General features: G+C 44.0%; 2 protein-coding genes across 5 annotated transcripts in view; one reads left to right on the top strand and one right to left on the bottom strand.

Annotated features, from left to right (window-relative positions):
• The window catches only part of EML4 (EMAP like 4), a 159,110-nt gene extending 158,102 nt beyond the window's left edge, over positions 1-1,008 (top strand). For all 3 annotated transcript variants that reach the window (XR_014254270.1, XM_082427670.1, XM_082427674.1), the window contains exon 26: positions 17-1,008. Coding sequence is in view for 1 of the 3 variants with exons in the window: in XM_082427674.1 (XP_082283800.1) it covers positions 17-27 (11 nt within the window). In the remaining 2 variants the exon portion in view is untranslated. The remainder of the gene's footprint in view (positions 1-16) is intronic.
• COX7A2L (cytochrome c oxidase subunit 7A2 like) lies at positions 326-27,986 on the bottom strand. 2 transcript variants are annotated; one of them, XM_082427917.1, is made up of 6 exons: positions 27,819-27,971; positions 18,285-18,416; positions 13,491-17,036; positions 8,666-9,326; positions 3,640-3,773; positions 326-2,107 (listed from the first exon to the last, which is right to left on the bottom strand). In XM_082427917.1, exons 1-3 carry the CDS (start codon positions 27,888-27,890, stop codon positions 16,896-16,898), a joined length of 345 nt encoding a protein of 114 aa, XP_082284043.1. In that variant the 5' UTR covers positions 27,891-27,971; the 3' UTR covers positions 326-2,107; positions 3,640-3,773; positions 8,666-9,326; positions 13,491-16,895. The 2 variants fall into 2 exon arrangements, with proteins under 2 accessions (XP_082284043.1, XP_082284044.1); XM_082427918.1 differs by lacking the exons at positions 326-2,107; positions 3,640-3,773; positions 8,666-9,326 and having other exon boundaries at positions 16,932-17,065; positions 27,819-27,986.
• Between the last annotated feature and the right edge of the window lie 13 nt (positions 27,987-27,999).

Here is a 27,999-nt window from a genome sequence, read left to right as displayed (position 1 = left end):
TTTTTTTTTTGGTTAGATCATGTTTAGAAACTTTGGATGAGTTCAAAAGTCTTAAGTATGCAAGTGTTTACGTGACTGTGCCATTCCAAAGTGCATCAGAACTGTCATTCCCTTCTACTGTCTTCTCAGGAGTAATACAAATCAGGTATTTCATCATCATTTGGTAATACACAAACTTCAGTGAACTCCCAAGGACACTCACAACATTTGTATTCACATGCTGTATGTAAGGGTGTGGGTATGTGTGAAGGGGTGAGTGTAGACACTCACTCTGTGTGTGTATCTCTATATAAGAAGATATGCGCCACATTGAAAATACTCAGTGTGTTATCTCTGTGTATAGATATATGTCCATGTATTTCTCTTTCCTCTTGTTTACAACTGTTCAAAAAAAAAAAAACCTCAAAGTAGTTCTCTTCAAAAGAAGGGAGGTAGACTCCAAGCAACCCATCATTTTTCAGTATGTTTGTACATAAATTATCAGAGAGCAGCAGTAGTATCAGGCATATATATTTGCCTATTAGCTGTGGTGACTGAATCATCAGGTCGGCATGTGCTATATACCCTGCAAGAAAAATACTATGAGATGAACAAGTAATTCTAGGAGAAGAAAAAGCATTTCGTTAAGTACCTGGGGGATACCACTCTCCATGATAAGCAGGGAGTTTATTTGGGGACATCAGTCACCTTTGGGGTTGCTGTGTACCATGAAATTTATATTCGTGATATCTTGGGTGGTAGTTTCAAAAGACACTACTAATACGCAGAAAGCGTTCCAGCTCTCTATTGCTGGCAACTACTGTTTAACAGTCAATTAAATCTGTGATAATGGTTGGAAGTGGGTGGGATTATGAAATTGTAGATGTTTTTAGAAAAACTTGTGAATGAAAATGAATCCAAGTGTTTCATGTGAAGATGTTGAGCCATTTCTATCATGCATTCCTGTCTTATGGCAGAAAATTTTGAAGATTAAAAAATAAAATAAGATGTTTCATTTGTCTCTCTAAATGTGTCTTGGGTCTTTTTTCATTTATGCTGCTAGTGTCCGTGACTGTCCAATCATCAGAAGACATGACAGTTCAGAAGGACACATTTATCAGCTGACCACTGCCACTGCTATGGATACAGCTATTCTGGAGTGACAGACACCATCTCATGATGTTAGAGGAAATTACTTCTGATTTATGCTTCCATTTAATAGGGAACAGCTTTGTTTTAATTTATTTCATGTCTACACTCTCTCCAGTGTTTAACGTTAGGTAATCCTGGTGATCCTGGTTACCTGCCTGACCCGCCTCCACTGCCTGCCTCCCCGGTGTAGCCTGCCGGAAGCCCTTGAACTCAGCGTCCCGCTTTCGCCATCTCTCCCGTGTTGCTTAGTGACACATCCTCTGTACACCGCAACCAAAAATTAGCTGCTACAAATTTTTCTTGATGAAGCATTAGACTAAGAGTATTCCATACATTCCCAGTTTTACAGTCATGGAAATAATGATGGGGTTTTCATCAGCATCTTACTCATCCTTGTTGACTATGAATATATGTTCACAGCCACTCGCATATACTAACCTGTGACAGGCTGGCTTGGGGCAGAAATTCCTCTTTCAAGAATTCAGAGACAAAACGGCTGACAGACACCAGAACCACCCCACTAAACAATGTGATTTTTCTTAATAAAAAAGGAGATCCAAAAAAGGAACCTCTATGGGGAAATAATGATGAATTAGATCTTGGACATATTGAGGTGTTTGTTTGTTAGTGTAACTTCTAGAAGGAACTAGGTTTCTAGCTTAAAGGTGGAACTACAACGAGAGTTTAGGACAAGGACATGTTTTTAGGACAAAGGAGACAGGCTGAAGAGCAGGTGTGCAGGACTTGGGCGGAGCAGAGCAGAGCTGTCGCTGGAGGAGTCCCCGTGCAGCCAGTGCACCCCCAGACACCCCAGCTCGCAGGGATACAGGGCGTGGTGCCCTGTGGGCAAGGGGCGGGCTGGGGAGGTTCAGGAGCAGGCCTGCGTTCACTTACCCAGATAACTGCCACACCAGGACTTCGTGTGTTATAACTGGAAAGCTGGAGCCTCTTCCACTTACACGAGGAGAAAGACGTTCTTTATAAATGGAGGAAGAAGGAAAAGATGTGGGTGAAGATTCAGAGAGTTTTGGAAAGGAGACGGGGAAACAGCAGAGGACCTATGTCATCTCAGTCCTCAGTTCAGGAGAGGGTGAGGGCACTGCCCTTTGTAAAGGGGCAACTCCTGCTCTCCTCAGGGACTCTGATAATATTACATATTTGTGCTAATCAGTTCATCTTTTCCAAAGGAAACCTGAATTTCGACTCCACCCTCATTAACAGACCCCTACAGTAACCTCTGATACAAAGTAGACAAAAGAACTAAAAGAGAAAGAATCCCAAATGGAGAAAAAAAAGTTGCATTGTCTCTAGAAATGTCAGTGTGTTTCATTTCTATATCCATGGGTGACATCCTCAGGAGACCATAGCTTACGGAACTGAACACATTTGTGTTTTTTGTTTTAATTTTACCAATCCAGAAGTCTAGCAGAAAAACTTAAGGGTGCCACTTCTGTATCTCAAAGGACAAAAACATCAAGAAATGTGGAAAATAAGAAACTGAGTGCTCAATGATTACAATATGGCACACATCCATAGAACGAAATGCTACTCAGCCGTAACAGCTAACACATAATGTAACACTTAAGTGCTTTCCACGTACTAACTCATTCAATTCTTCCAACAATCCTGAATTCGATTATCTCCATTTTACAGACGAGTAAACTTACAGATGAGAAGGCAGGTTACCCTAGTAGCAAGTGCCTGAGCCAAGATTTGAAGGCAGGTCCCCCTGCCCCCAGAGTTCCTGGGGCCAGCCCCGTGCTCTGCTGTGTGGCACTGCAGGAGATGCTCACTGCAGAACAGTAATTTAGTGATTACTAGTAACAAAAAGAATGAAATGGGTTGAGCTTCTGGTAGGAAGGATTTGAGACCAGTATATGGAAAAACCACAGAAAGTGATTAGGCTTTGGAAAAGGCATCTTTGGGCTCTGAACAGTGTCACAAAGTTGGAGGGACCCTTCCCTTGCACAAGTCCCCTCCTGTCATCCCTACAACTGGAGTGCGGGGCAGAGCTTCCAGGCGTGCTGCGGCACCTGCTGCCAGCGACTCCCTGCCTTTCCTGCCTTTCTTGGCTCCTGTGTCCTCAGTCCCTGATGTTCAATTTAAACCTATTTGTGTGGAGAAGCTGCTCCCTTATTTTCCAACCTTTGAGCAATTTCCATTTCACCAAGAAAGCAGCATAGTAGCTGCTTCCTTCACCGGTCAAGTGCTTCTTCCCCTTAATCCTCCAGCCCAGGCTCAGCCAGAGGGCTTTGATCCTGCCTCTCTTCTCCCTCAGCAATGTAAACACGCAGTCCTGAAAATAGATTTTCCTAGGGAGCCACCCAGGGACACGCATGAATATGCATAATTGCCAGTGTTGACTCAATATCTCAGTGGGATTATGCAGATTTCAACCCCTGGCGGAGTTCATTTTTGCCAGATCTCACTAAAGGAGCTGGAGACAAAGTGCTAAAAGGGCCTCAGGGAAGAAAAATAACTTTTTAATAAAAAGCAAAGCCCTCATACCTGGTCATCCCGTTTCATTCCTGATGTTCCACCAAGCCAGAGTGCATCCTGGGAAGGGTCAAAGCGTACTCTGGAGCCCATCTCAGCACACCGATGCCCATTCAGCCAACACTGGGTCGGGCTGACTTGGAGACCTGGTTGGAAGCAGGGAAACCAGAAGCTGGCGTTCTCTTACCGTGTCAGCTGCAGAACTCTCGCTCGGTTAACGCAACTGTGTAAGTCGGATGTCCAGGAAGGGCAGGGCCTCTTCCTTCTACAGACTTCAGTCTCTCTACGGTAAAAACGTATTGTGCTGCCGACACCTTCAAAGTGGTAGCCAGCCTGAACCCGGCGAGTCTGTATGAGACTAGGATCCACAGGAGTCACTGTTTCATCGGGTACATGTGCAAACTGTACCGGGCTCGGCGTGGAATCCAGAGATGGGAAGATGCAGGCCCTACCCTCACGGCACATGGATCCTGGAAAGCCAATCTGGAAAGTTTACCAACTGTACCTTTCCATTTATAACATTCTTGAAAGAGCAACACTACAGAGAACAGACTAGTGGTTGCCAGGGGACAGGGACGGAGGGGAGGGGATGTCACTACAGAGGGGCAGCACGGGGGTTCTGCTGCGATGATGAACAGCCTGCATCTTGGTTGTGGTGGTGATTACACAAACCTGTAAGCGGGACTAAATCGCACAACTGCACACGCGCACACAGGAATGCAGGCAGAACTGGTGGATACTGATTAAGGTCTGTGGTCTGCAGGGCTCTGTTGTACCCATGAACATTTCCTGGACTTAAAACTACACATTATGTAAGATGTCACCACCGAGGGAAGCTGAGGGAAGGGTTCACCAGACTCTTTTTTTAAACTTCCTCTAAGTCTATAATTATTTCCAAATAAGTTTTTTTCAAATAATGATATAGAAACTCCCTTCTCTTTATACTTCTGAAAGGAATATGGAAACAAAAATGGGCCTTAAAACAACAAAAATTTTTAAATAAAATTTGTCCTCGTGCACTTGAGGTACTCCGTCTGCGATCAAATAAAACACTGCTGATGTGAAACGGCACTCCCTGCAGCTTTCCCTGCCACTTCTCTGCCCCGACAGGGTCTGTGCGAGACTTCCTAGCTGAGTGTGGGCCTGGAGGAGCCCCAGGCAAGGAAGGGGCGCTGGTCAGAGGTGTGTCTGGGAACACAGAGGCTTTACCTGCTTGCCCCCCCCAGAAGCAGCCAGTGCATTACCCCTGCAGCCAGAGGAGTCCCCCCCTTCGCTGGGTATTCTGCACCCCTTCTCCCTCCTCCTGGGTCCTCACTGGCTTCCCCTTCTGACTGCTTTGAGTGTCACTGATGCTCACTCCCTTTCTTGGAAACGCTCTCCTGAAGCCGCCCCACGGCTGCCTTCCCTCAGGTGCTTGGGCCGAATCACCTTCCCTTACTCAGAAGTAATAAAATGACAAGAAAAAGAAGAATTCCACTATATAGCAGGCCCTGGTGAAACTGCGGCAGAATTGAGATTAGGTGATCAGGCTTTCTCCTTTGAGAGTGATAGCCCTCTCTGGTTTCACTGGCAAAATCCATTTTCCTGTGGCCTACTGTTTGCTGCCCATGAATATCTCAGCACCAGAATCATGAGCAGGAGTGCTTGCCAGGCTTTGACATTTCCATTTAGAAGATGAATTAATTCTGAGCTGAGCCAAGAGTCCCTTTTCTCTTGAAAGAATGTGTTAGCTTCAAGCCCTCAGACCCCTGGAGCATCGGTGAGGTCTCTCTCACACCAGCCCCACTTGAAGGTGAGTCAGCCCTTCCGTGGGGGCAAGTGAGGGATCTGACATAAAAAACCTAAGGCTGCAATGAACAGGGCATGTTTCACTGTGGGTTTAGGTAAATTTAGGCCCCGTCTCCCTGGTCTCCATCTGAAAGAGAGAGTAAGGGTTTGCCCACCGGGAGCATCTGATTCTCAGGGGAGAGACCTCCTGGCGAGCTTGAGGGCTCTGCCCCCAGCTGCTCCGCGAGGGCCCCGCGTCCAAGGGGCTTGAGGGAAGCAGATGAGCTGTTCTCCCCTCGGGTGACGGGTGACGGGCTGAGGCCGCCATCACAATAAACAATGTTTGCACCGGAAGCGATGAGCAGGGCGACAGATTGTCAGGACAGCCTGCAGATGGCTCTGCTAATAAAGCCGCCATTCACAGCCGCCCAGGCTGAAGTGGTTTCTATGGGAAACCCTCACATTGAAACAGAAGGAAGTTCTTTTAAATTATAGTAGATAATAACATTTTTTATTAAACGCTATCAAATTTCAACACCGGGATTTGCCTGGGAGGACACTCAGGAAACCACAGAGTGGCCATCTGCGCTGCTGGGAACTGTGACCCAAGCACGGGAGATTTCTCAGGTATGCCCTTGACCGGAGGATCCTCGCACCTCCCTGTTCTGATTCAGCGTTAGGGTCTGTTCCGTGCCACTCATTCAGCAGTGCTGGGGACGCACTAGTGACCATGGGAGGGCTGGGAGGGCAGCCTCCAGGTCCCTCTACGGAGCTCGCCCAGGGCTTCATCTCTGCGCGTGTGAGCGACACTCGTCATCACCCTCTTTCTTGAAAACCCTATCCTCTCCTGCCAGGCACCACCGGCTTCAGGTTTCTTTCTTTCTTCCCTCCATCCACCCTTCCTCCTTCCTTATTTCCCCTTTCCTTCCTTCCATCTTCCTTCTGAAGGGCAGCAGAATATGCCAGCCCCAAATACGCCACTTTGGTATGTTGATTATTTTGAGCTGTAGGCACCTGAAAAACAGCCAATCCAATGAGAGGCTTTCTCTGAACTCCCCATCTGCCTAAAGACAGATGCTCCAAAAGGAACTCAATTGTCAAAGATCCCCTCCCAGGAGCTTCATCAACCAAGGGAGATTGACTCTCATCCCAGGAGAGGAGACTGGAGTCCACACCACACCCAGACACACTTGTCACAAACCATCACACCTCCCATCCACTCTTCTAAGGGTCCTTCATCTTCCCTAAAAATCATGCACTCTCCCCTAGGAGGCCTCCCTCCCTCCCTTTTCCCTACTAAGATGGTATTTAAGCCTGAATTTTAAGCCCGATTGGGGAGTTGCTCATTTTTCCCTGAGTACCTCCCATGTACACATGAGGTATGTGTTCGTAAACTTCTGTTTGTTTTTCTCTTGTTAATCTGTCTTTTACTACAGGGGTCTCAGCCAAGAACTCAGAGGGTGGAAGGAAAATTATTTTTCCTCCCCTACACTTCCATCTTCCCTTTCTTTCTTAAGTTTTTAAAGATTTTTTTTTTTTAGGTATAACTTACAGTAAAGTGCAGACATCTCAGGGTATCTGCCTATCTGCCTACACATGTACACACCCACCCACATGAAGAGCTGGCACGTTTCCGGCACAGAAGCCTGCCCTGTGATGCCCTCCCGTCAGTACTCCCTCTCTGTTCTGACCTCTGTCACCATAGATTGGTTCTGCCCGGCTTTGACTTCTATCTAAATGCAATCACAGGGTATGCTCTCTTTTGTGTCCGGCTTCTTTCACGCAGCATGATGTCTGTGTTCCTTATGTTCTTAGACCCTAGGAGCCATCACAAGCTCTTGTCCTCTCCACCTGCTCCTGAAATACTGGTATTTCCCCCATTCTATTTCCTCACCTTCATATACTTCCTAACAACGTAGCAGACCCCAGGCTTCCACTGCCCCTGCGTCCTGCCACCTCTCAAATTCCTACCTCCAGTCCAGACCCCTGGGCTTACCTCCAGACACAGCTGCTGACTGGAATTCCTTGCCTAGAGGGCTCACAGGCAATCCACTGTTTCCGACACATGCCCTGCCCTGTTGACCCCCCAGTCCTGCACCTCCACTCACCCAGGAGCCAGGATGAGTCATCCCGGAAGCCTGCCTCACCCTGACCTCCGATGTCCAACTAAGCGTCAGGTTGTGTTCACTCTGCCTTCTTAACATCCCTGGGCTTCACGCCTCTCTCTCCATGCCCACTGCCACTGGTCCCCAGGCTCTCATCATCTCTCAAATGAACTGTTCTAATAACTCTTAACTAGTCCAATGCTGTGAGTCTTTTTCCCCTCTAATCTGTCCTCCATATTGGCACCATGGATTCAAAAGAACCAAAAGAACAGTGGATTCTGTGGCCATCCCAACACACACCCTTCTTGCTTACCGACTTAGAGTCCAAGCCTGCTCTGGCCCGGCCCCTGGCCTGAGCCTGCCTCTCCCCCACCTCCTCTCACACATCAGCAGGTACCCTTCCCTCAGGCCAAATGCCCTTCCCCACTGTATTTAGCAGGAAACTCCTGACGCATCACTACGCAATTTCCACAGTGTCCCCTCTGAGGGTGTCCCTGCCACTCCTTGGCCTTCCTGGACCCTGGCCCTGCCTCTGGACAGTTCTGTTGCACTTTGGTTGTGCCCATCATTCTCTGACCTCGGGGACCAGGGACGGCATCACCTCTCTCTGGTCTTTACTGCCCAACACAGAATCTGGCACGCAGCAATTACGGAATGAATGGTACGTGCTGTTAAGGCTTCCTGACGGTGAAGATGGGGCAAGTCCCCAGTCTGCTAGGGAGACGGAGTGCCAATCCTCAGGTAACCCCAGATCTGCTCACGGAAAAGCCCTATGGGAAAAGACAACAGAGCACCTGATGGCCCTTAAGAGAAGGCCAGAAAACTCGTCAGGAGTCAGAGACAGCCTAGGGAGCTGGGGCACCAGGAAAGAGAAGAGCCAACTTGACTTCAAGCCCCAGCTCAGAAGTGGCCAGGTCACCTGGCACCACTAGGAAACCCCAGACCCAAGCCGCTCCTGGGTCTGAATCCTGAGGCATGACCATCTTCCCAAGTGGAGTCAGGCTGCCCCTTCTGTTTTTAACAGCATCTGGTCCAGATCCCAGACCACTATGAGCTTCTTCTAGGCCCAGAGCACAGCACAAGCTCAGCAAAGACCAGCAAGCAACCCCCACCCCACATTACCATTCCCAAGATACACAAATAAGGGTACAGTCAGCACCTCTGACCTCTGTCCGGACCTGAAGCTGAAGAAAGCAGATCTCCTCTCCCTGCCTCCTGAGTTCTGGGGGCCTGGAGTGAGTGATCCACCTTGAGAAATCCTGGGTTGGCTTAGAGACTCTTGGTCATAACACCTCACATCCACAATCAGGCAGGGAAATATGCTGCATGACAAGGTATAGGTAAGTCCTGGAGCAGAGACACAGAGCTTTTATCTCCCCGCCCCCCTCCCCTCTGCTGCAGTCACGAGCCCGGAGTCCGAGTGTGCGGACTCCTTCAGGACACTGAGGCTGCAGACAGGCCCGGACGAGTACTCTGAGCCATCACTCAGCAGGAACGAAGCCACCCACACCCAAAGCACAGAGGGCCGGGGAGAGCTAGGTCACAGTATGGCAGGACACCCTCTCCCAACCCACAAGGCCCTCCTGGGAAGACCTTCCCTGGGGCCTGCCCCTGCCCAAGTTAGCATGAACTGGGCAGGCGACCTTAACTAGTCCTTCGACCTTAACTAGTCCTTCGTTTTATCTCCCGTGGCCGCAGGACATGTTTTTGCAAATTACACACCTCAGCCCAAGCACCGGCAGTGATTACTTACCCCAGCCCTCCTCTGCAGCTGCGGCCTACTTCCCCTGGTGCAATTCCTTCTGATGCTCAGTGAACAGGACCCGACTAAGGGAGGGATGGGCAGACACATAAAGTTATGAACCGATTTTCCAAATGACCATTTCTTCAAGGACATAATTCCAGAGAAGAAAAGGGAACAGACACCAAGTATAAACAAGGCTCTTCTGTGTGATTCTACTTTAATTAGAATAACTAATTGAAAGCAATTTAATGTTGGTTCACGAAAGGTTAATGGAATTCATGTTTTGTAGATGCCGAATGCAATAGAGACTTAGCCAGAAACACAAATCTAACCTTTATTCTCTTTAATTATTCGCTCAGAATAATTTCCTGGGAGCAGGTTGAGTCTCTGGATGGCTTTAATTAAACACAACTGAACTCTGAAGTTGACATCAACTCATCCAGCTGCAGCTCAATTTTCAAATTAATCTGCTGTCTAACAAGGTTTTGTGGCCTAAGCTGGGGAGGTGTCGGGATGCGGAAGATGGGCTTGGAGCCTGACAGGTATTAACCAATTCCAGAGCTTCTTACATCTTTGCCCCACCCTCTCCAGTGGCAAGGCACTTCCGTAACCCCTGCCAGGACGTCCCTGAGGGGAGGGGCCCAGGCTGAGCTCAGCGACCAGGCTGCCTCCTTCCTTGGCGTCTCCCACAGTCCTGGGCTCAGGCTCCACTCTCTCAACACCTTCAGCATAAGCCCGGTACAGCCACAGCCTGAAGCGGACCCTGGGGCCAGCAGGCCCCCACAGGCGCCTCCTCTCTACCTTGCCCACCTGCCCCCCACCGCCTGTCTCTCCCCGTCCTTCAGAGTGCACAAATGTGTGAAAAGCTGGGGCGTGGCCTTCCTGCCTGGCGAGGTGCCCTCAGGAAACACCCTTATTTCAAGACGACTTCCCTTACAGCACCGACCACCACCCCCACCACCACCCCCGCCCCAGTACCAGCCTCTCCTTTTCTGCCTTTGAAAACCCAGGCCCCTAATTTTGTCAGCTGCAGTTTATAGCCATATCAAGGCCCTTTCGCAGTGAGCTTCTGCTTCTTTCTAAAACTTTTTCCCTGCCGACTGGGAGGCAACCCCACCACTTCTTACAGCCTAGGGCACTTCAGCCGACTTCCACTGTAATGCTATTTGGAGTAGACAAGGATTCCAATCTGGCTGGTACATGCTGGACAGTGTGAAGGACCTGTGCTTGGGCCCTGAGGTACAACCATGCGACCATGACAAAGCTCAGTGTCATGGACAAGGTCAGGGCATGATGTCCTAGGAGGGCTGTGACAGAACTCAAGAAAAAAAAAAAAAAAGTATCTAAAGAATGCTATTCCAGCCACGCCGCTTGCCCTGTTTCCATTAGGATTTTGCAGCAGCTTCCTTAGAAAAGAGCTCTAACAGACTCTGGACCCTGAGCAAACAGCATCTGATCTCAATCTGGCCATCCCAACACATCCTGCAGCAGCACGGCACCGCGCCACACAAAGGTCAGGATTCTTGATTCGAGCTTATGCAAGTGCAAATGACCCATCCCCTCTAATCTTCCCCCAGGAGGTGGCTGGGCCACCCCAGTTGCTCTGTTCATGTAATGAGAGCCAGGGTCAGCTGATGCTCCCCTCATAACTATGGGGCCGACCCACTAAGCCAAGGTGCAACATGGGTCCCGGAACAGAAGCCACAGCCAGGCTTCCTCTACCTGCACCCAGCCAGGGGGCAACCTGTCCGCAAGCGACCAAACCCCACCAGTCTTATGGAGCTCCCAGATCAGGACAGGTGAAGGATAACAGCAGAATTCCTTCATAACAGAGTTTCTTGACCATATGGTTTACCAACCCTAAGCGATTGAGAGACAACCTGAAAAGGACCTAAAAATAATTCTTGTAACAGTTTCCTTAAATATAATCACAGTGTTTGCTTACAAAGGCAAAGTATCTGATTCATCTTGGGGTCCCAGGCTTTTGCACACTAATTAAATATCTGGAAGAAGCAGATTAGTGGAACTCCTTAATGACTGACTGTGGGTCAGAGGCAGCCCTGGATGACCAAGGTTGACAGCCACCGAATCTGACAAGAGGAGCACTAAGGACAGGGTCCCACTTCTCAACCCCGACACGGGCGGTCTTTGGTGCTAGATTAAAGAGTGCTCCAATCCAGGATATGTGCAGTCAAAATGTCAAATAAATGTATTAAATCACTGGAACCAGACAGTATCAGAATTTCTAAGCAGTCAATCATTATTGTCCCTGGTATAACCTCTAGCTACTGAATATCAACAGGCCAGAAAGTGAAAGGTTTGCACAGCTTCCAGCCATAAGAAAAGTCCGAAAGAAGACTTGGGCATTAGGAACCTCAACATCAGACAAGCCTGAGAAGCCAGCCCAGGGCCACACACATAACGGAGAGGAAAAGTATATAAACCAAAGAAAGCCAGCCAGTGTTGTAACAGCCAATCCCACCCTCACCAGGCCACTGACAGCTTCACACTGGAGTCACAGGATATGAGAGGCCAGGAAGGAGAGGGAAAGCTAGCTGGACCCAGAAAGGGACTCTGGCTGAGAGAGAAAACAGAGAAGGGGTAAATGGGCACTTCTTTGAAAGGAAAAGTATAAAGCTGCCATTTCAACCTTTCTTGCTCTTGTTTACCCTAGAAGGATTTTGAAAATCTATGTATTCCCCTTTGTATTATGTAAGCTTAACATCTAAAGTTTTTCATTATAATTTTAAATAGTTGCAAAAGAGAGTTTCTGGTGTATTGTACATAATGGCGTAAACTATTAAGTCACTCTTATAAATGTATCCAGTGGACTGTAAATACCATCACAATTAGACACCTACCTTCATCTAGTTAAAAATACAAATGTCTATTTAAGTCGGAAATTTCTTCTTGAATTGGGAGCTCCATTACTCTCCTCCATCTAGAATTTTACCCCCCACATTTTACCCTAATGTAACACATTTTTAGGCTTGAAAGTCTCTTATTGACCATACTTATAATTCCCTGTAACATACCAAATTTCCTGTGACCTCATAAGCTCTAAGTGTTCAAAAATATTTTATTCTGGATTGCATGATTATGATTGCTATTAGCACATATTTCAAAACAACAGAATATAAATACTGATCATTATTAAATATGAGCAAAATTTCACTAGAAATGCATCCTGATAGAGAGAGTAAGAAGGTTCATGCTTCCAGGGATGAATCTTGCTTACTATTAAGACAGTTTCAGCACCAATTCCATTCCTGTTTTTCATTTTTATAGACATTAAGCCCTGAGACACCTTGTTCTCATAAATAAATAGATGGCAATGGAAGTTCTGTAATAGCAACATCTCTGAATTCCTTGAACTCCCGAGTTATACACCAAAGTCATGCAGTGATCTATTATCAAAATTATTTTTAATGATCAACTGACAACTCAATTGGTTCCTCCAATTTTGTTAAAAGTAGACTCAGAGAACTTGTAACTTGTAAAAGGATTGTTCCCTAGTCTTTAGACTCATATTCTCAACATTTATATTTAGAATTATCCCCATGGCACCCCAGAGAGCAGGGCAACACACCATGGTCCTGACTAGAATGGGTGAGGGTTTGCTTTCCTTTTGCAGAATGGAAAAGGTGATAAGGGACCCCTTATGCTAGGCGTGTTCTCAGACGGCTCAACTTTAGAAGTATAACAGAAGTTGAGGACCTAAAAATTGATTCCCTTAAAACTATCCTTGCCTGGGTACCCCATGGAGTCTTCCTACCCCCAGAGCTACATGAGTTCAGACCACTGTTGTGAAGACTAACCACATGGCCTGGAAGAGGTGAAGAGAGTAACTGTCCCTCTGTTGACAGCATCTCATCGAGACAGCACTGACAAGGAGGGTGGCCCCCCTCTAAGTAAACAATCCAACCTGGCAAGGGTTCAAAGTACCATGCTTAGAAGGAATAATCCTAACTGAGAACACGGTGAAAGGCTTGGAGCCTTCAGTTAAGACCCAACAAGAGGACACCCTGAGCTCCTTCACTGCATCCCCCCATAGGCTGGCACCAAACAGTTGACTGGCCCAGTGGGAGACACCTGACCCACAAGGGGCCAATGATATTCTCTCTCCTGGAATTTGGAGCTAGACAACCATTTCCTACCATGTGCAACAAGAAACAGAGATAAAGCTGGTCCACAGAAACAGAGTTAAACAGCTGCACAGCCAAGAGAATAACAGAAAGGACAACCACCTTGGTCCCAAAGGTAGGCCTTGTGGCCCAGCTCCACTCAGGTTCTAGAAAATCCCCCTTTCTGCATTGGCTGGTTTTAATGAATTTCTGAGACCTGCAATCAGAAGACGTTTGGCTCAGACGAGTCAGTAGAGTGTTTCTGAGGAATTCGGCCTGATGGACCAATAACATTTACAGCATTATCAAAAAGTACCTGGAAACAAGGAGGCCAAGTACATGATTAGATAGTTCACAAAAAAGGAAATATATTTTACCTTTAAAAATAAAAAGATTTTTTAAATTTTAAATATAAATTTTAAATTAAAGAAAGATATTCAACATCACTAATTACAATGGAAAGACAATTTAAACCAAAGACATTTTATCATTACCAGATTGGCAAAGATGAAAAAGTGTGACAATGCATTCGGCTGACACAGGTGGGGAGGAACAGGCACCCTAATCATGGCTAAATAGGATTGTACATCTACACAATCTCTCACAGTGAGGAATAGCTATTGAAGTTGGAGAGACACATTCTCTCTGCCTTAAAAGTCTCACTTCTAGAAATTATTCTACAAATACATTCAGCAATATGTAAAATGACATGTAAAGATTATATGTTTAAGGCAGTGTTTGTAAAAGCAAAAAATTTAAGACTAAATAACCATCAAAAGGAGACTAGTTAGGGGCTTCCCTGGTGGTGCAGTGGTTAAGAATCTGCCTGCCAATGCAGGGGACACGGGTTCGAGCCCTGGTCCGGGAAGATCCCACATGCCGCGGAGCAACTAAGCCCGTGAGCTACAACTACTGAGCCTGCGCTCTAGAGCCCACGCGCCACAACCACTGAAGCCCGCGCACCTAGAGCCTGTGCTCTGCAACAAGAGAAGCCACAGCAATGAGAAGCCGGCGCACCACAACGAAGAGTAGCCCCCGCTCGCCGCAACTAGAGAAAGACTGCACGCAGCAACGAAGACCCAACACAGCCAAAAATTTAAAAAAAAAAAAAAAATTAATTAAATAAATTAATTTAAAAAAATTTTTTTAAATTAAAAAAAAAAAGGAGACTAGTTAAACTATGGGGTATTCATAAAATAGAATACAATGCAGAAAAATGAGATAGAGAACAATCTCCAAACTATGAGTAGTAGGAATGTACAGTATCAGTTAGGCAAAAATAAAACAGACAGAGAAGGAAAATGCATCTATATATACGAACAGAACATACCAAAAAGTGAACAGAAGAAACTGGGGTAGAGAAAATACAAGGTAAACGTGGACAGCATTCTGTGTGTCAGAAAGTAAGAAATTGCTCAAAGACTGATAGGGGCATATCAGTGGGACATAGAAGCCAAATTTGGGCCAAATTTGAGCATCAGCATGAACAATGGCATGGGTGGTTATTACCTTGAATGAGAAAATTACACTAAAACCTCTTAAAAGGGGAGTACTCCTCTTCACTGAGATACATCAACAATAATAATTAGAAAATCACTTTTTTACAACCACCTTAGTAATAAATGATTCCATCAAGAATCACCAAGGAACACTAACACTGGGTGCAAAACCACTGAGGACATGATATTCCCAGTCTCAAATATCACCCCACAGATTACTTATTAATTACAAAGGGGAAAGGGTATCTTTACAAGGCAGACAACATCTTAATTAAGTTAACCAACTTCAACTCTCCAATAATGGGACAAACTGGTATCAAGTGCCACCTGATACAATAAGAACACCACACCATATACAAAGAATTCCTGACTAAACTCCTTAACCTGAATCCAATCATGAGACAGTAAGACAAATCCAAATTGAAGGATGTTCTACAAAACACTACCTGAATTCTTCAAATAGGTCAATGTCATGAAGGACAGTGGGGACTTTTCTTGATAAAAGGAGACTAAAGGGACATGACAACTAAACGTCCTTATTTTTAGGAGATACTGGCTAAAGTATTTATGGCTGAATTACAATTCCATAGCTTAATCTTAAATGATTCAGCAAAAACCAAATGTGTGTGTGTGTGTGTGTGTGTGTGTGTGTGTGTGTGTATTATGTATATACATTCGTTATGTGTGCCTGTGTTTGAGAGAGCAAGAAAAAGCAAAGTGGACAATATATTGATAACTGGTGATCTAAGTGAAGAACATACAGGTGTATATTGTTCTATTCTTACAATCTTTCTGCATTCTGAAGTTTTTCAAAATAAAAACTTGGGGGAAATACCAAGGAAGTTTAGACTTGTACAGACAAATAAGGGCTTCCTAGCCTGTGAGAATGATACTGTTTTCACATGCCATATTTTATCTTCAGTAAGAGGTTACTGTTCTTTGCTATGGCAAAATACAGACCACCACTTTATATAATAAAATTCCACCTTTTTCCAGCATTAATACAGGGTATGTGAAGTCTACCAATTGTGACAGCACAGGAAATTACTGTCTAAATGAACTGTGTGTTACATGCACATTTCACTAAAGGGTAAGGCAGTTTCTTATAAGGAACCATATGGTAATCATCAGTATGCCATTCGCCTCCTATTACTTGACTTTGAGGAACCGTTTTGTAAAGATTATCTGGTGTCTAATTAAAAAGAAAGAAATTAGACTCGGGTTTAAGATGCCTCTGGTATGTTCTGAAATTATTTTGAAAGCTTATTTAAAAGGACTTCAAACTTGAGATTTTTTCATTCATGTATTTATTCCACAATTAAAATAAATCATAATTTAAAGCCATAACATTTTTTAAAGGTAAAGGAGAATTTGTGTCACAGCTGTATTAATAAAACAGACATTGGTCTAAAGTGCAACACTAAACAGGTGTTCTCTGTTCCCATGGTGGAATAAATACATAACAATTACACATAAAATTTCACTAAAGATCTGAGATGACGCAAATAACCCTTCAAAACAAACTGCCCAATGAACAGAGGCAGACTGCAAATAATTTCTATTAACATTTTACTGCAAGATGGAAAAATCCCCAAGGTGACTACTAACTCAAAATCTCTCATCTCATGTGCCTGGCCTTAGCTTGTTTTCCTTCCTCAGTCACATCCAAATCCAAAAGGGCTTCTCCATCCCAAGCTCAAAACTCCACCATAAGTCCCCAAGGACCTCAGCACAGACTGCCATAATGGGCCTGTGTGCAACCTTCATTCAGAACCTCCAGGGAAATCAGAAGCCCAAATGCAGAGAGCAGCAGCATTTCTTTAAACAATAATTTTAACTGTCAGATGAGCTCTGCCAGGCCATGTGCATTTCATAACAAACCAAAATACTGTCTTAATTTCTGTTTTCTTGAAGAATGTTAAGTAGGCCATTCAAGTAAAAAAAAAAAAAAAAAATTTTACAGAAATAATGAAAAATGAAAATTCAAAGGATTTATGTTAAAAAGCAAACCAGTCCTCTGCAGCCTAACTCATTTGTTTCTGGGCTGTGATGCCATGTAGAGGGCGATCAGGCAGTAGATGGTCCCTCCCACAGTCAGCGCCATGGTTGTCCGGTAAAGCATTTGGTCAGGCAAGCCTCGTTTCAGGTGGATGGGCACACCGTCGGATTTCTTGAAAGAAAGAATTATCAAGGATATGGCTGATAAGAAAAAGATTTTACAATTTAGGCTAATATAGAACAAATGCCTCTACTTTATAACTAATCCATCAACCCACCGCAGTGGAAAAAGCCCAAATCTACTAGAATGCTAACTGAAATACTGGTATATTTCTTACTAATGTAGCTAAAGTTTGTAAGTCCAAAGTCATTCTCCAAAATGCAGATTCAGGAACATGTGTGCAACAAATTCCAAATTTCTAAGGAATTTATCATATATTGCTTAATTACAAAAGGAGCACTGGTGAATTTTTTTTAAAGGCAAAGGTAATCAGCAGCTAATCAAAGACCTGTAGGCACAAGAAATACTCTACATTTAGTCTGACTTCTGATCATTAGTGGATAAAGTCTAAGCACACCAGGTCAGTTAACAGGTTCATGTCCATTTTGTACTCAACTACCTTCTTTCTATTAAGCTGCTAAACCCCTATTTAATAATGAGACTCCATAAAATGTTTAATCCATTATCTTGCACAGTCTCCAAAATCCCTCCCCACGGCAACTCAAGACCCCAAATGCCCACTCAAGTCTGAGTTACCAGATTAAAAGAGATTAAATTGATCCAAAGTCCCCAAGCTGGTCCTAAATCTGGACATATTTTTGAGGAGGGGGAAGCTATCTTCCAGCAACAGCAGTAACAGCTATTGCCACTCCCACGATACCTGAGATATAGTCGAGTCACTGACCTCTCAATTATCTGTAGGTAGATTAACATTAATAATATTTTTAAGTCCAATCCTAGCTTCTCTGCTAATCAGCAAACCCAACAGAGCCTCCTCCACTTCTAGCCAACAGTTCAGTGAATTTTAATATAAAGCAAGCAAAAAACAACTAGAAGAAAACTTATTGCCAAAAGTCACCTCATGTGTCACAAAGCCTAATATATACTGGATTATTCACAGTGTTATTATATATTATATATGCTATTGCTTCCTCCATCCAATGGATGATCAACAGCTACATATGCAATTTAAAAATCTGCATAACCTTAAATACTGATGGGAAATTAATCACCCTCTCTTCTTTTATCAGTTTCTACCTACATGAAGTTCTACCAGTTTATGGCTTAAACTAAAATCGAGAGAATTCTATTTAAGGAAAAACAGGGAAGTGAGTCGCAAACTAGATTAAGACTCCGTTTTGTAGGGGTTTTTAGGTCTATTTACTTCACAGCCTTCACTGTTCTAGTGTCTTCTCTCACCTGGAAAAACATCTGCAGCTCTGGAACTTTATTTTTCCCAGCATAATCATATGCAGTAGAATTGGAACTCAGTTTAGTTGGTGTGGCAAATATGATAGGCGGTGCTTCTGTGGAAACCACAGGCCTTAATCCCTGCAGGAAAAAAGGAAAAGGTCAAGTTGAAAGTATGTCTGGGCATGTGAACAAGCCTTTCCAGGAGAAGGCTGTCCGCAAGAGTGGAGGCAGTGATTCCACCACACAAGAGAGAAGGCAAGTCCCCAACTCTGCATTACAAAGCATTTAGGTTTAAAGTCCCTAAACTTCCAACAAAACACCCTAGCACCCATTCCCAGAGCAAACACAGTCAAGAACTCTCTTGCCTGTTAAGGTGGGAGAGGGGGAGGGGGAGGGGGAGAAGCAAACCACAACCAAGGCCCAATCTAAGCTTCCAGATAAACCCATTGTGTCTATCTTCTCATCAAACCAGTAAAACATTTATCATCTATATGAACTTTGTGTTAAATTTCAAAAGAAACCTGGCTGTGCCTTTTCTCCTCTGGGTGAGTAGGTGTACCAACATGGAATCTCGAACCCTGAAGTGGACTTCAGAAACTTTCCAGACACACAGTAAAGAAATATCTCAGTCTGGAAGAGCCTGTAATGGGAAGAGAGCTGTCTTTCAGGACCAGAAAACAAAACAATTACAGCAGAGCAACTGAATTTTCTGGCATTAATGGACCAGAAAACAAAACAATTACAGCAGAGCAACTGAACTTTCTGGCATTAATAAACCTGTAAGTTAAAAAACATATATTGTAAAAATAAAAAAGGAAAACTCAGCGTTCTCATTGTGACGTGTGTACAACAATACACATGTACTACATACACAGAGTGTCTACCACTGAAAGGACTGCGTGCAGTAGCATGTGCCTAAAGCAGTGTCTGGTACACAGCAGGCATTCAATAAACATAAGCTGAATGAGGTTCGGGGGCTCAGCAGCCGCCTCAGCCACATGTGACAGAGAAAGGAAGAACAAACACACAGCCTTAAAAAGAACCTAAGGGGGGAGAAAAATGGAGTGTCGATACATGCTACAATATGGATAAACCTTAAAAACAGTATGCTGAGTAGAAGCAGTCAGTCACAAAAGACCACAAATATATGAAAGTCCAGAATAGGGATATTTACAGAGACAGAAAGTAAATTAGTGGTTGCTTAGGGATGGGGGAGGCGGGGGGGGGGGGGGGGGGGCAGGGGGGTGTTAAGGAAGAGGAAGGTGATAGCTGAAAGGTATAGCTTTCTTTCTGAGGTGATAAAAAATGCTCTAAAATTAACATGGTAATGGTTGCACATTATCTGTGAATACACTAAAAACCATTTAATTGTACATTTTAAATGAGTAAATGTATGGTATGTGAATTACATCTCAACAAAGCTGTTTAAAAAAAAAAAGAACCTAAAGGGAACTCTGGGTTTCTGATGGAGTAAACCTACAGTGGCAGATAGATAAATGATTCTCCAAAATAACCTACAGATCACACTAAGGAACTTAGAGTTACAAATCAATAAAATCACATCCTTTTATACTAAATTCTAACTCAGAAAAATAAAATCTTAAAGTTAGAAAGCAAAGTTCAAGCTCAGCCTCTTCTATTTTTACAGATGAAAAAGGAAATCCTTTGCTCAAATTAATAAGAGTTATCAGATTGTACTTGATCTCTTCAAAAATATCTAACTTTGGGGCTTCCCTGGTGGCGCAGTGGTTGAGAATCTGCCTGCCAATGCAGGGGACACAGGTTCGTGCCCTGGTCTGGGAAGATCCCACATGCCACGGAGCAGCTAGGCCCGTGAGCCACAATTACTGAGCCTGCGCGTCTGGAGCCTGTGCTCCGCAACAAGAGAGGCCACGACAGTGAGAGGTCCGCGCACCGCGATGAAGAGTGGCCCCCGCTCGCCGCAACTAGAGAAAGCCCTCGCACAGAAACGAAGACCCAACACAAGCCATAAATAAATAAACAAAAAAAAAAAAAAAAAAAAAAAAATATCTAACTTTACCTATAATTGACAAGAGACCTATTCTAAAGATCACATATTGAAAACCTCAATGTTACTCCCACCAGGCAGGCACTGGGATCAACAGAGCAACAAAAAGGCATTAAAGTAATTTTGGCTTCTATTTCTTCTGACACACTCCCATAAATGGGAATGAATCACAGCCTTTTTTTCTGTTCTTTCACTCATACAACATATTTTACTGAGTACTTACTCTATACTGAAAATACATAATGAATAAGACACATTCAATCTCTGCCATTATGGATATCAGTGTTATGGAATAATAGCAGCTAATATCTACCAAGCTCTTGTTATGTGCCCAGCATCATGTTAAGCATTTCATACGCATCATTACAGCAATCCTAGGGAGATGTTACCTTTCCCTTTTTTTACAGAGGAGAAAACTGGATCAGAGAGGGTGACTTGCCTGAGACCCCATAACAAAAAGAGCCAAGTGTGGGAACTCAAGCCTCTCTCAAGTCCAGAACCCTGGCATTTAAGTACCTACCTGCCCCTGATACCTCCCGTCAACTACTGCTCAAAATCAACAATCCATTTGAAGAGAAAGTCTGCTTAGTAAGCTGTTAGTCTACATTTGGAATATAACACACTCAGAGACTTAGGAGTCAGAGACAGAACAGGGGCTCCAACTACTGAGATAACAAGGCTATAAAAAAGTCCTCTCTTTAAACTGGAGAATTTTAGACACTCCCTTATCATTCTGTGAGCTCTTTGTTATTTTCTCCTTATGATCATTTCCCCTTGAATGCAAAAATTTAAAAACCCTTCCTACCAAGCAACTCCAAAACTGGTTTGAAATTAAATTCATGTTTTGACAGGACTAATGTGAGAGCATTTTTAGATGGGATTATACCTAGCTGCTTTGTATTTGTTTACCTGTCAAGTGATTCAAAACTATAGCAAAGTTTTTGAACAAGATCATCTCAAAACTGGAGTTATCAACCATCTTAACAGTTTAAAATAATTCCATATTTCCATTTATAATACTGTAAAAGTTTAGAATATCGAATTTTAAAGTTACCTATAATCCCATTATCTTATCCCATCAATTATTATGAATTGTATATTCTCCTCCAATCTTTTCATAGGCATATTTTAATCTTCATAGTCACAGGGCAAAACCCCACATTCTACTTTTTTCACTTATAATAAACATTTTTTTTCAGGTTCCTACACAATCTTCATAACTAAATCTACTCTTCACATCAACCCCATAAATTAAGTATTACCAGCCCATGTTACAGATGATTAAAACAAAGCTCGGAAATGTCATAAGTGTGCTCTCTTCAGCAGCACATATACTAAAACTGGAACGATACAGAGATTAGCATGGCCCCTGCGCAAGGATGACACGCAAATTCGCGAAGCGTTCCATATTTTTAAACAACTACCGTATGCTAACACATATATATGGAATCTAAAAAAAAAAAAAAAAGGTTCTGGGGAACCTAGGGGCAGGATAGGAATAAAGACGCAGACATAGAGAATGGACTTGAGGACACGGGGAGGGGGAAGGGTAAGCTGGGACGAAGTAAGAGAGTGGCACTGATATATATACACTACCAAATGTAAAACAGATAGCTAGTGGGAAGCAGACGCATCGCACAGGGAGATCAGATCAGTGCTGTGTGACCACCTAGAGGGGTGGGATAGGGAGGGTGGGAGGAAGACGCCAAGAGGGAGGGGATATCGGGATATATGTATACATATAGCTGATTCACTTTGTTATAAAGCAGAAACTAACCCACCATTGTAAAGCAATTATACTTACGACAGTAAAGATGTTAAAAAAAAGTAAAGCAGTAAAGATGTTTAAAAAAAAAAGTCACAAGTAAGATGGGATTCAAACCCACACATGTTTATTACACCACCCCATCAGTAATCAGCTGTCTCGGTCCCACAGGTAAAAAGAATCCAAATGGTGCTAAGGTACTTCACCCTACCCATCATTAAACCTCCTAACAATATAAGAGCAGTCAAGGTTTCCAGTGTTTCAAGGCAGCTAGATAAGACTAGCACTAGTGTTCTCAAGAGTAGACCAGGAAGCTATATTTACAGGAAGGGATCTAGAGCAAATCCCTTCGCCTAGGCCTCTTCCAGGGCTACGGCTGCCCCAACCTAGAAGAATTATGAGCCTCAAATATGCCCCTCCTCATCGCAATAAATGATAACGCCACCTTTCCAGGTACTTGGGCCAAAAACCTTGAAATTGTTCTTAATACCTCTCACTCACACATTTGAAAATCCTTTTGGCTCTACCTTCAAACTATATTTAGAATCTGACCACTTCTCACCTATCTTCACCAATCCACATTCTGCTCCAAACTCCTGGATTTTTAAAACAGCCTCCTAACTGGTCATCCTGATTTTATTCCATCCTTGCTGCCCTACAGTCTACTCTTAATGCAGCAACCAGTAATTGTGTTAAAAACAGAGGATGTCAGGAACTTCCCTGGTGGTGCAGTGGTTAAGAATCCGCCTGCCAATGCAGGGGAGACAGGTTCTAACCCTGGTCCAGGAAGATCCCACATGCTGCAGAGCAACTAAGCCCGTGCGCCACAACTACTGAGCCCATGTGCCACAACTACTGAAGCCCGCACACCCTAGAGCCCGTACTCCGCAACAAGAGAAGCCACCACAATGAGAAGCTCATGCACCGCATCGAAGAGTTGCCCCTGCTCGCCACAACTAGAGAAAGCCCACGCGCAGCAACGAAGATCCAATGCAACCATACATACATACATAAATTTTTCTTAAAAAAACAAAAAACAGAGGATGTCACTACTCAGCTCAAACCCTCCTAAAGGCCTCCTATCCCCCTGAGCAAAACTCAATGTACTTAAATGGCTTTCAGAACCCTACGAGATGCACCCCTCACCGCCCCCACCCTTTACATCATCCTCTTTCTCTGTCCCAGTCTACTGGACTAGCCCCTTAAAACTCTCAAGCACCAGGCATGTTCCCTCTGTCTAGAATGCTCTTCTCCAGGTATCTACATGGCTTGCACCCTAACCTCATGTCGCCTTCTCAGTGAGACATCCCCTTACCACCTTTTTTAAAACTGCATGTCCTCCTCCATACTGCTAACCACCTCTTCCCCCGCCTTCCCTGTCTTATTTTTCTCCATAGCACCTGTGACTATCTAACATACCATATTCAGCTTTGTATACTGCATCTCTCCCTACTGCAATGGAAGCTCCAGGAGGTCAGGATTTAGACACATTTTGTTCACTGTTCTTATTTCCCAAGACTTAGAAAAGCAACTGGCACAGAGCACATTTAGTAAATATTTGTTGAATGTATAAATAAGCTAAGGAAGTCTACAGCTTCACCAGTGTAGACTTGAATATTTCAGAACCAAAGCCATGAAAATTAGCACTTGATGGCAGAGCCTCCCACACAGCCCACAGCAACGTGAAAACTGAAAGCTGTTCTTAAAATAAGTGGACTGTAGACCACGTGGAAATCACAGGTTTTGCTGAGTATCAAATCTCTTAGCTGTTTACACAATCACTACCACTACAATTGATTAGGAGACATTCAACTGTTTTACCACGTTTAGTAACTGAGTTCTTCATAGTCTACTTTAGCTGCTCCAAATTTTAAGAGAGAAAAGTAAACATGATTTTTTTTAACCTCAAAATTAACTGGCCCAAAGTTTCCCCTTTCCTTCTACCTTTTAACTTTGGGGAGGAGGAAGAAGGGTGGAGAAATAAGAAAATTATCCCAAAAATGTTTTAATTTTTAAATGATAGAAACTTACGAGCTCTTCCATTCTGATTCAGGACTACAAACAAGTTTCAATCCGCAGTGATCAAGTCCTTCATTTCCAATTGCCAGCTAGGTACCACCACCTCCATGTTTCCCTGACATTTCACACTCAGTGCATCCAAAATTCACCCAGTTTCTCACAAGCCTACTCAGGAGCTCCCTGTTTCTGGGGAAAGCACCACCATCCTCCCATTACCCAGTCATCTTGGAGTCCTCCTTCCTCATTTCCAAAATCTCCTCCACCGGGCGCTAAGTACTCATCTCCAGCCTCTGACTCTTTCTCCATTCTTACTGAGAAGACCCTGAACTCTTTTATGGGTATAACAGGCATCCCTGGCACTGGTCTCTCCCAATCAGATTATCTTTTCAAAGCATAGCTCTGGTTATGATACGTACTCCTCCATCATAAACCTTTCATGAAACTAAAGGGAAGAGGCCATACCCTTGTTTCAACCTCTGGACAAGACTCTACCACAACTTTCAGCATCAAGTTGCTTTGTAAATTCCTATTCATTTCTCACAAAATTAAGTCCTACCATCCTAGGCCCTTCATGATCTACCTCCATCCACCACAGCCAAACTTACCTACTCAATGATTCCCCTGCAGCGCCCCCTCTCCTCCTTCAGTCTCACAGTTCCCTTAATCTAGAATATCCTGCCATCTTAACTAGGAGAGGAACTGCTGGATCATATGATAAAATTATGTTTCACTTTTTTAGAAAATGCCAAACTGTTTTTCAAAGAGGCTGTACCATTTTACATTCCCCCCACAATGTAGTAGGGTTCCAGTTTCTCCACATTCTCACCAACACCTGTTGTCTTTTTTATTTTAGCAGGTGTGAAGTGGTATCTCCTTGTGGTTTTGATGAGTATTTCCCTAATGACTTATGATGTCAAACATCTTTTCATATGCTTATTGGCCTCAATTTATTTTTGACAAAGGACACAGAAAGGTAAGCAAAATGCTCTTCACTCAACCACTGGAAAATACCCTCCCGACAATTACTTGCCATCAGATTGATTTATAAATCTCTACCTGTACTGTTAGAGAACTAGCTTTTCCATACAAGGTTACTCAATGCATGTTAGATTATTCACTTTACATAATACTGAAAGTTACAAACACCTACATTTTACAGTGTGCTAACATTTTAAATGTTTCCAAGAAAGGAAAAACTGAAGTACTCCTGATTACCAAAGTCAGAACCCTTGGTTTGGGGATACCTGTCACAATCACTCTGAAATCTGCAATTCATATAAAGCCTACAATATTCATATAAAGCCTACATAATATCACTTCTTTCAACATAACTTAAGAAATCCTTAAGTAATTAAGAAGCCCAAATTCTCAAGAGAAACACAATTCAAGTGGAGCTAGAAATCTTTAATCCCTCCCTGCACCAAATGCACCTTGGGGTAATATCTGCTCTAAGTGCCAATTTATTTCAAGATGTGTCAGTTTTAGTTTAAAATTTCACTTTTTCTTACTAGATAACAAAATCTAGATTATTTTAAAACTCTATTAAAAGAAATTCTACAACCACCAATGGAATAGATCAATTGTGATATATTCATACAATGAAATCCTATACTGCAATAAAAGGAACCAACTACTAATACACATAACATGAATGAACCTCAAAAATATTGAGAAATAGAAGGCTAATACAAAACAGTACTGTGTGGTTCCATTTATATGAAATTCAAAAACAGGCAAAACTATCTATTTATAGTGATAAAAATAAGAATAGGAAGATGGACATGGATTGACAGGGCAATAGTAAAAAGGAACTTCCTAGGAGTGATGTAATATTGTATATGTTAATAAGGGGGTGGATTACACAATGTGTTTGTCAAAAATGTGCTGAAGAGCTTCCCTGGTGGCGCAGTGGTTGAGAGTCTGCCTGCCAATGCAGGGGACACGGGTTCGTGCCCTGATCTGGGAGGATCCCACATGCCGCAGAGCAACTAGGCCCGTGAGCCACAATTACTGAGCCTGCGCGTCTGGAGCCTGTGCTCCACAACAAGAGAGGCCACCATAGTGAGAGGCCCCCGCTCTCCGCAACTAGAGAAAGCCCTCGCACAGAAACGAAGACCCAACACAGCCAAAAATTTAAAAAAATAATAAATAAATAAATTTAAAAATAAAAAATGTGCTGAAAAATACACATCTTTATATTATAAGAATATTTGCTTCTTTATAGAAACAAATATAATAGAAATAGCTATTTCTTATAATCTGTAAGATAAGTCACTGTTGTCAATTCCTTCTTTAGACCTCACTACCAATTTGGTTTCAATGACACCATGCTGCTTTCCCTTCTAATCCTGGATTGTTCTTATGATAAATTTTCCTCCTCCACTCTCCCTTCCTGTTTCTGTAATCTAATCGTAACTCCATCTTTCTTCCCCATGTGCTCCCTGGATGATCTCCCCCACCACAGCTTCTACTACCACCTACGGGCTGAAGACACCTAGATCTATTAAACTCCATATTCATAAATCCAGCTGCAATCAGACATGACATCTCATCACGAACTCAATATCTATAAACCTGGACCCTTCCTCCCCAACCCCACACCCCCAAAAAACTTGCTCTTTTTCTTGCCCTCCCTATCCTAATTAACAGCACATCTAATCTTAGATTGAAATCATTCTTAAACATCCTTCCCCTTGAGCAAGTTGCGGTGTTCCACAGAAGAAAGAGGAGGTAACAACAATGGAGCATTCTATACACCCCACCTGGGGCCCTTACTGTTCCAGTACAGTTTTCCAACTGCATATCTCATCAACCCTTCCCTACCTACCCTGAGGATTGACAATGAAAATGATGGTATCTCAGACTTAGCTTCTCGAGAATAGCTACCACTTATCCAGTAACAGCCACCTGTCAACGATCGCTAGTCACATGACACACACCTCTTTTAATCTGTACTCCACCCGCCCTAAAGGAAACTGAGCTCACAATGAATTAACTTGGTCAAGGTCATAAAATTAAAGCACCGAAACCAGGATTTGAGCCCAAATTAAGAGTCTGGGACTCTAAAGTTTTTCATCTCTACACTACAAGCTGGAGACTGATACTCCAATTGGCAAAATCTGAGTGAAGTCGCAATACTTTTCAGACCACTCAAGGGCAACCATCAACCATTTTACAGCTGGAAAAATGTCAGCTCTTTGCACGTTAACTGCGAAGACTCACCCAAACATTTGAATTAATTCTTTTAAGTCTCCTAATTCTGATCACACAGCCCCTTCTGCCCCTATGGCTTCCGCTGGTACCGTCACCCCAACTCCCAAATCTGGTGCTTGGATGAGGCTGTCTTTTGGGCTGCGGCAGAAGGATGACAATGGAGCACTGAGGAGACTGAAAGCTAGACCTCCTTAAAAAAAGGACTGGGCCAACTTCGGACTCGGTCGGGTCACATTCTGGGACCTGCCGACCCCACGAGCCACAGGCAACGACCTCGGGGGTCACCTTGACCGCTGCTGAGTGCCAGGCCCAACTTCCACACCAGGCCAGCCTCGCCGGGGAGCAGCTACAGAATTAGGAGCCTCCATGGCCACGGCAAGTGCGTGACAAGAGGTGAGGGACCAACTAAACCGAAGCTCGGGCAGAAGCCTCGCCTGGCTCCGGCGCTGAGACTGCCAGGCGCAGACTCGGGCCGCCGCTTCTCCTGTCCGAACCGGCGCGGCGCTACCCGTACCTGAGGGCTATAGGCGTCGGAAGCCCACGCTCCCGTCAGTTTCTGCGTGAAGCTACTAAACTTATAATACATGCTGCCCGGTGTCTACTTCCTGCAGCCACTGCCCGCGCGACCTCCACAGAGAAGGACCCCGCCTTCCCGGGTGTCTGCCGAAGGCACAGCCCAAGGACCCTGCGCCAAA

Source organism: Balaenoptera physalus (assembly GCF_965194825.1).
Source record: "Balaenoptera physalus genome assembly, chromosome: 15".
In the NCBI taxonomy this organism is placed as follows: domain Eukaryota; kingdom Metazoa; phylum Chordata; class Mammalia; order Artiodactyla; family Balaenopteridae; genus Balaenoptera; species Balaenoptera physalus.
The sequence above is the reverse complement of the archived record's forward strand: the minus strand, read 5'-3'. Positions and strand labels throughout refer to the sequence as shown.